General features: G+C 33.4%; 1 protein-coding gene across 2 annotated transcripts; it reads left to right on the top strand.

Moving 5' to 3' along the window:
• Window positions 1-435: 435 nt before the first annotated feature.
• On the top strand, window positions 436-4,513 carry LOC142543540 (ASC1-like protein). 2 transcript variants are annotated; one of them, XM_075650864.1, is made up of 6 exons: window positions 436-763; window positions 2,503-2,766; window positions 2,849-3,004; window positions 3,543-3,728; window positions 3,898-4,082; window positions 4,260-4,513. In XM_075650864.1, exons 1-6 carry the CDS (start codon window positions 684-686, stop codon window positions 4,289-4,291), a joined length of 903 nt encoding a protein of 300 aa, XP_075506979.1. In that variant the 5' UTR covers window positions 436-683; the 3' UTR covers window positions 4,292-4,513. The 2 variants fall into 2 exon arrangements, with proteins under 2 accessions (XP_075506979.1, XP_075506978.1); XM_075650863.1 differs by having other exon boundaries at window positions 438-763; window positions 2,537-2,766.
• Window positions 4,514-9,439: the final 4,926 nt, after the last annotated feature.

A 9,439-nucleotide genomic window follows, 5' to 3' on the forward strand; every position in this document is an offset into this window, starting at 1 on the left:
TCTTTATCTGTGAGACCTGTCAACCCTACTGATATCCACAATAAAAAGTAATATTTCTAGTATAAAAGTAATAATTTTTTATGGATGATCCAAATAAGAGATTCGTCTCAATACGACCCGTGAGACCATCTCACAAGTTTTTGCCAAAAAATTATGAATAGTAGTTGTCATTATAGAGCTTGATCGGTTTCAAATGATTTATAGTCAAATTAAATTGTGAATTTGATTTGATCAATCAACATTATGAATATTATAATCAAATTTATGTTTGGTAGATTAAAATATACTCTTTTAAATTAATTAATTAATACTTTTCTAAATTAATAAAACTTTATGGTTTTAATATTATTAATTTATAAAAAAATTAATGTTGATGGAAACGCAATTGGCCTTGCTTGGGAAGAATTTTTGGAAGGGGTTTCTTTAAAAGTTGGTGAATATTTTGTTATCAGTCAATGGGAAGAACTCCGTAGCACAAATATTTTGACTTAAAGATCCCATCTTTTTTTGAGCTTGACTAAAAACAGCGAGTTTCAGATGATCCCAGCAAATTTTTAGTCTCAGATTTAATCAGTGATCACTACATAGACAAGTGGAGTTGTTTTTGTTCTTTGTATTAGTCGACATGGGCTTTCTTGAGGTGACGAAATCTGTGGACTGGAAGCAAGAATTCTACCCGCAATATGAAGATTTCGTTGTGCTACCTTTCTTCGCAATCTTCTTTCCTACTGTTCGGTTTCTCCTTGACAGATTTGTTTTCGAGGTATGTTTTTCCCTGAAAAATTCTTGCCCTTTTTATAAATTGGAATTTTTGTTTTGTTTTTGTTTTTAAATTTGCTTTCTTAGTCATAATCTATATCCGATTGTGTTTCTTCGCGATGTTTTGTATTATTTGTATGGACTTTGACTTTTATGCTTATTCCTGATGGGTTTGTATTGGTTCTTGTTATTGTTATGCTGGAGTAATTCAGCTATTGAAAGTTTTGAAGTTTCCAGGAGGTTAGAATGGCTCTATTTGTTGGTGGTGTTGATCGATTTCAAATCGGATGTTATAATCTTTATTTAGTCGTCACTATAGGAAACTGAAAGCTTGAATGAAAGATCGTAGAAGATGACTCTTGATAGTGTAAATTGAATGTCTACATGTTGAAGATGGTGTCTCCCCAGTTGGACTTTAGATCACAACAATGTTTTATGGCTTTCGACTGTATTCAGGATAAAATTATAGGAAAATCAGACAAGCCCAATCATTAAACTGTGGTACATTTTCGGAGGCTTCTTGCACGAAGTTGTGTGGACATATAGTGATTTTTTTTTTTGTTTTTGGATATGATAAGATGAGTTAATAAAAACAAAGTTTGGCGGCATTGGGAACGTTAGACCATGGTGTCATTTGCTAGAAACCAATTTGCCCCAAATCTCAAGTTCATGTTCATGGGAAGCTATACGACAATTGTTTTATGTATGCCCCCTCATTTGTAAGCCAAAGACCAGCAACACAAGCCCCCGTATAAATAGTCAAGGCGTAAATATGCATGTTGGTTGTGTATTGGACAACAAATGATAATGAATAAGCATCTGGCACCAACTTAACGGAGCATAACTGTAGGAGTTTTGAATGTGTTGACATCTTGGCTGTAATATCATGTTAGAAGCTACTTCGTTCCAAAAGTTCTAGCATATTGGAGGTGGGTCGATAATTGTTTAAAATATATTTTATGTTTTTGATTTTTTAAGATTCCATTTTAGTAGTTGAAATTCCTCTTAAAGCTTTCCATATAGTCTGTTTGGGCAGGGATAAATGTAACCAAGGCCCTTTATTTTGCCTTTCATGCGTGTTCCAGTGTCATGCTTTAGCATGTTTATTAACTAAATGATGCTTTTGTTGAATCGAGATAAAAGGCATTAAAGTTTTAAAACATCTTGGGGATTTTGAGATTTTCTCATGATACGTCCTCTTGATCTCCAATGGATCTAGGCCTGGTACAGGCCAAACTGGTAATTGAAACATTGAGCCTGCTTACAACTGTGGCTATGTCTAATTATCATTTTGTTATTTTCGGTATGCACTTTTTCTTTTCTTGTTAAAATATGCTAGCCTTGTTGCATGGAAAAACGAACTCTCTCTTTTAGTCTTTGTAAGGACTCATGGCATATATATCACCTTGTAGTTATTTTGCACTTGACATAGATGTTGGATGAACTTATTTTAAATGTAATCACTTGGTTAAAAATGATTTGGTTATTCCACAAGCAGAATTCTCTTTCAGGAAATTTTCGTTAAAATTAATGCAGATAATTTTGAGCTTTGCATCTAAAAAACTAGAGTAATTGATTTCTTCTGCTAATTCTGCTTCACTTCACCGGTGATGCCGAGAACCACAAGTTCTGTCTCCAGTATGAATTTTTTTTTATACAGTAGTTTTTAATTACACCCTTGATTTGTTTCTTTTTCTGCAAACTAATATTTGGCCTTCAAAATTTCCCTACTTTATTTGACAGTTTGCACAACTTCGCTTGTATTAATATGCTGCAGAAGATCGGAAGGCGTCTAATATTTGGAAAAGGAATGCAAGCCATTGAAAATGAATCACAAGAGCAAAAGAAGAAAATACGCAAATTCAAGGAGTCATCATGGAAATGTATTTACTTCCTTTCTGCTGAGATTTTTGCCCTAGCCGTGACATATGACGAGCCTTGGTTCAAAAATACCAAATATTTTTGGGTTGGGCCTGGCAATCAATCCTGGCCTGACCAAAAGTGCAAGTATGATTTCCTTTCTATTTTATCAAAAATATTGTGGAATCTCTGTTTTGTAGTTCGTTTATTGATTGTTTCTGGTACACAGGTTGAAACTGAAGGGTCTCTATATGTATACTGGTGGATTCTACATATACTCCATCTTTGCTCTGATATTTTGGGAAACAAGGCGGTCTGATTTTGGAGTTTCTATGGGTCACCATGTTGCAACTTTAATTCTCATTATATTTTCTTACACATCAAGGTTTGTTCAAGTTTTCGGCTTGTGTTGTTACTTTTGAAAACTGATCTCGACTTGGAAAACAAGGGATGAAAGAGCACCTTAAAAGTAGGAAATCAAATAGATCTCGTGTAGGCCTGAATACTAAAAGTAGGAAATCAAATAGATCTCGCGTAGGCCTAAACACTTGTTACTGTACAAAAAATTATAAGATGATAATTATGCAACGTAAGGCTTTTAAAATGATAGGCCCACCCAACACCGTGTTTCAACCATTATGTCATAGAGTTAGCCACGCAGGACAACAGAGTAATTGTTGCTTTTTTCCACCTCGAACAATCATTGTTTGGTCATAGTCTTTTCAAGCGTTTGATTATAAAGTGCAAGCATAAGTTGAAAATGTTTCTGCTGGATGAGAGGAACTGAACTTGTAGCTTCAAACAGAAAAAATTAGTATATCACCAAATTTACAATTTGATTCTGCATTATTCAAACACAAGAACGGTACATTGTGAAGATGTGGAATCTAGTACCGCTAAGAAATTTTTGTTTCTTGGTTCAGGTTTGTGCGTGTTGGTTCAATTGTTTTAGCTCTTCACGATGCTAGCGATGTGTTTCTTGAAGTAGGGAAGATGTCTAAATACAGTGGTGCAGAAACATTGGCGAGCTTCTCATTTGTGCTTTTTGTCATATCGTGGGTCCTACTCCGTCTCATTTACTATCCGTTCTGGATCCTCTGGAGTACGAGGTTCATTCTCATACTCTGTAATAAGCCGTATACTTTTATGAATCATTTTGAAGTAGATATTTAGTTGGATAAAGCTTCGTTTCCCATCAAAATAAGTACATGTGAGACTGCTAAGCCACTTGTTCCTGTTATATTCGTCATTCTTGTTCGTTCTACTCTTGCAACGCAGTTACGAAGTGACTCAGATATGGGACAAGGAGAAACTCAAATGGAAAGGATCTATCTACTACTATATCTTCAATTTTCTTCTTTTCTCGTTGCTCGTTCTTCATATCTACTGGTGGGTGTTGATGTTACGGATGCTTGTCAAGCAAGTCCTTGCGAGGGGCAAAGTTAGCGATGATGTTCGATCTGGTAAGAGAATAATTTACAGATGTTCCATAAATTTAATCTAGACTCTTGTCTAGCATAAAGAAATTTCCAGTTAGCAACAGAAATGGTTATTCTTGTTTGGGTGTCAAAAAGATGATAACTTCTTGCATCGTGGACCCTCAATGATTAAGGTAACCATGACCCTTGTTTCTCGTGCAGATTCTGAAGATGAAGATCTGCACGAAGATTGATCGGAAAAGGAAAGTTCCACATTCATATGAAAGTACATAAAAATTTTAGTGTCAAAATTGTGAGACGGGTCTCCTATCCGATCTATTTCATGAAAAAATATTATTAGTATTGTTTCTGTGTAAGAGTTAATCGAAACACGTAAGTAAGTACATTTCCTGCAGCAGATCTTGTAAAATAAATTGTGTTCAAATTATAATATATACAATCTTCATGTTGTTTCCTTTTTTACTCGACTGCATATATCAAGTTAAATAAGTGGATTCGACCCAAAAAAGGTCAATATTATAGATTATTAAAAAGTATAATTTATTCTCTCAAAAAAAAAGGTATAATTTATGTTTGATTTTGTTTCCGATTGATAAATCTTATATTATAAGTATTATTATTATTATTATTATTATTATATCATTAAGGTTAAGAGACTTAAGTAACAAATTTTGGTTTTAATTTTTAGATTACAAAAATGCCTTCTCAAATTTTAAATTTGTTCTATTTTATTCAATAAAAAGTTTTAAAATTATCGTATGAACTTTCTAATTTTTAAAAAATTATTAAAATATTTATTTATCTTTATCCGGATTTTTGAATTTCTAAATAATGAGATCACTCTTATTCTTCTAAAAACAACTAGTATAAAAATCATAAAATTTGATTTTAAAAAAAGAAAAAAAAAGACAATGTTACATATGTGCACGCATGACGCAAACCTAGTTTTAATTTTAAGCATATGTGAAATTATTATATAAATGTTTGTTTTGTTGGCAATATTTATCGTATGTACTAAATTATTATAATTATGAATTTTTTTAATAAAAACAGATTGAGTAAAAATATAATATAATAATTATTTTGGGTAATTTGAGAAAATATAAAAATAATGTATTAAAGAAGATTTTATTAAAAATTAAAATATATTTTTAAAAACCACCAAAATGAGAGAATCTAGAAAGAAAATCATTAGTGCTATACAGAGTATTATATTTTTATTTAAAATGTTGAAGTAACTTGCAAAGATACGGGCGATTAAAAAAATGGGATTAAGTCATGAATGATTTAAAAAATAAGGAGTCTGACTTTTTTTTAAAAAAAAAAGAGTTGACTCTTGATTAGTACGTTAAAACTTAATTAAACTTCTAACTTCCTAAATTAATTTTTCTCCTCTCTTTCTTCTCATTCCACGCACAAAATTCCCCAATTATCAGCTTCCCAATTTAAAGAACTCATCTACCTCTTCCGCGTTACATTAAATCGAAATTGACCACTGTTGTTGCGCTCATTCCTCATATCCAGATCTAAATCTACTCCCACATATATTGCCCCCATTCTTCTGTATTTGAAGATCAATTCGTCTCTATTTGAAGAAAAATACAATAAGTTTACTCCATTTTCTTTGAACCAGTTCATTGTTTTCTTCATTTCATGCAGCGATCGACCAAAATTAAGATCAATAATTTGTGTCGTTCATTGTTTTCTTCATCGACCAAAATTAAAATAAAGAATTTTTTTCAACCAAAATTAAGTTGGTCGATCAAGAAGAATTCTTCCTGGTCGACCATGATTAGTGAAGAAGAAAAATTTTTCATGGTCGACCACACTCTTAATGGTTGACCAAGTTCTTGTTTTTGCCGAAATTAAGTCGGTCGACCGTGATCATCTAGGTCGACCAACTTAATTTCTTGGTCGACCAACTAATTTTTGGTCGACCATGTGCGGACATTTTTTTTTGTTATTAAAAAATTTTACTCATTCTAGTTATCATATTTGTTTGTGCACTTTGTAGATATGTCAACAGTTATTGTTATTCATTTTGATGGGAAATGGGAAGTGACAGAGGGGCTGGTTTATAAATAGAATCCATGGGCTAATGCAAAGTTTGTTGCTATTCCAGTGGATGATGATATTTGTTATTTTGAAAATTTAAAATGTGAACTATATAGAGCTGGGAAAGTAGAAGACACTGCCAACTTGAGGTTGAGTTATCTTCTAGATTTGTCGTGCAACATTCAACCAATTTATATAGAGAATGACCATGATTTGAAAGCATATTTGTATCTTAGTTGTCCGAGAAGTAGGCCAGTGCTTCAAGTTGGAATTGAATGTGTTGCTTCTTTTGATTCTTTTGATAATGTGCACGGATATGGATTGATGAAAACAATTGCAATCTTAACGAACAAAGGCATTTTGATGATTATTTTCACTTGAATATTGTTTTTGTGGATCGTAATAAAAGCAGTGATTTTTTCGATGAAACGCATAATGTGGATGCCATGCATGTGGATCATAGTAACACAGACGAGTTATATGATGAAGCACGTAATGACGCAATTGAGGTCGAGGCAAATTTGGTTCAAAGCAATGACGCAAATTTGGATGCGGATGTGGATATTGATAATGACACATTTTCATTTACGGATGGTTCAAACTTGTTTGTTGGTCAAGAGTTTCCAAACCGAGAAGCGGTGAAAAAAGAGCTAATTAGAATAAGTTTGGAAGCTTGCTTTGAATTTGAGACGGTTAAAAGTATCCAAAAGATGTACGCCATAAAATTTGTAATGTCTGATTGTAAGTGGATAATTTGGACCTCTTTGATTAAGAATGATTCACGTGCATTCTCCGTTCGAACATATTGCAATACACACACGTGGTTTGACTGGGAGACGAAAGAGAATCCGTGGAGCGAGTTCTGCTATTGTTCGTGATATGTTGGTGGATAATTTCCAAGGTCATCCAGTGTCAATTGTACCAAAATCGGTGATGGCGATGATGCGCAATAGTATGAATGCTGATATATCATACTACAAGGCTTGGAAAGGGAAAGAACTAGCAGACAATATGTTGAAAGGTGATCCTACGCAGAGTTTTACTAAATTGAGTTGTTATTTGCACATGGTTGAGCAGATGAATCGAGGAAGCATAATAGACATATTTGTCGACGAGGAAAATCGATTCAAGTATATGTTTCTTACTTTTGGTGCATGCGTTAGAGGATATCGAAGTATGCGAAAAGTTGTGTCAATTGATGGTACGTGGTTGAAGGGCAAGTATAATGGTGTTTTACTGGTGGCATCGGCACAAGATGGAAATTATCACCAATATCCTTTGGCGTGGGGAATCGTAGATGTCGAGTGTACTTCTTCGTGGAGTTGGTTTTTAACGAAGTTTTTTAGAAGTAGTACCAGACGAGGATGAATTATTGATAATTTCTGACAGGCATCAGGGGATCATTAATGCGGTTTCTACTGTCTATAGAAATGCGCATCATGGTCATTGTACGTGGCATTGATCCTATAACATAAAGACTAGATGCAAAAAGAATGGTGCAACAGAAATGTTTTTGCACATTGCAAAAATTTATAAAACTTTCGAGTTTGATATTGCATACAATGATTTTAGGAATAGATATCCTGAGGCAGCGCAATATTTGGACGAGAGAGAGTCACTTGATAGAGGGACTCGAGCGTATTGTCCGAAGACCCGTTACAATATTATGACGACAAACGGGGTTGAGTCGATCAATGCTAGACTACTTGAAGAAAGGAAGCTGCCAATCATTACACTCTTATACTCTTTGCAGAAACTGGCCACATCTTGGTTTGCCCGATATCGTCACGCATTAATTGCAAGTGACACTAACTTGACCCCCCTACGATCGAGGGGATTCTTCGTAGCAGGTTCACAGATGCCCAAGGAATACAAGTTTTTGAATTAGGACGTCTGGAGTTTAATGTTAGGAGTCGTGGACATTCGGCCATAGTGGACCTCGAATCAAAAAGATGCACATGTCGAGTTTTTGATATTGATAGAATCACATGTTCTCATGTCATCGCATCCAGTTGGTTAGCGAAGATTGATTTATATGATATGTGTTCAGAGTACTATTCTACAATGTCTTGGTGCATGGCTTACTCAGAGACTGTGTATCTCGTTCCGAAAGAAAATGAATGGCCACGCAACGTTAATTTTCCATTGGTATTGTCTCCTTTGTTAGAGAAGAGAGTTGGCAGAAGAAAACAAAACAGAATTCATTCGATCGGTGAATTCAGCAAGAGATAGCTTGAGGGTCGACCAAAGTTTTATTTTTGGTCGACCATGAGCCTAATGGTCGACCATTAGCTTGATTGGTAGACCATAAGTTTTTTTTGGTCGACGTTCAAGCTCATGGTCGACCATTATTTTTCTTTGGTCGACCATCAAGCTCATGGTCGACCATGAGCTTGATGGTCGACCATTAGTTTTTTTTGGTCGACCATCAAGCTCATGGTCGACCATTAGCTTGATGACCATTAGTTTTGTTTTTTTTAAATAGATATTAATAATTGTCGAAAATATGTAACATAATTGTGAAATTAGGATAGTTGTGAGATTATGATTCCATTATTCATATGTAAATTAAAACATGTAAGGTAATGCAATTACGATTCATATTTTTTGTTGTGAGATCGTTGGCAGATCGTGACACATGTCAATTATTACATATAACATAATCGTGAATTTTTTCTTCATTTTTTTAAAAAAATAACAAAATAGTTCGATTGTGATTCCACGATTCACAGTTAACTTAAAACATATAACATAATCATGTTTTTTCTAATGTAACAAAATAGTGAGATTGGGATTCAGTGATTCATATGTAAATTAAAATATATAACATAATCTTGAAATTACGATTTATATTTTTTAAAAATATAACAAAATAGTTCGATTGTGATTCCATGATTCACAGTTAACTTAAAACATATAATATAATCATGTTTTTTATAATGTAACAAAATACTAAGATTGTGATTCAGTGATTCATATGTAAATTAAAATATATAACATAATCTTGAAAGTACGATTTATATTTTTTAAAAAAATGTAACAAAATAGTTCGATTGTGATTCCACGATTCACAGTTAACTTAAAACATATAACATAATCATGTTTTTTATAATGTAACAAAATACTGAGATTGTGATTCAGTGATGTAAATTAAAACATATAACATAATCCTGAAATTACGATTTATATTTTTTAAAAAATGTAACATAATTGTGAGATTGTGATTCAGTGATTCATATGTTTTTTATATGATGAATCATGAATTTACGGGTCTAAACCCTAAACCCTAAAACATAAAGAACAATGGTCGACCAAAAGGACAGTGA

The sequence above is a fragment of the Primulina tabacum genome, chromosome 4 (genome assembly GCF_025594145.1).
Source record: "Primulina tabacum isolate GXHZ01 chromosome 4, ASM2559414v2, whole genome shotgun sequence".
Lineage (NCBI taxonomy): Eukaryota > Viridiplantae > Streptophyta > Magnoliopsida > Lamiales > Gesneriaceae > Primulina > Primulina tabacum.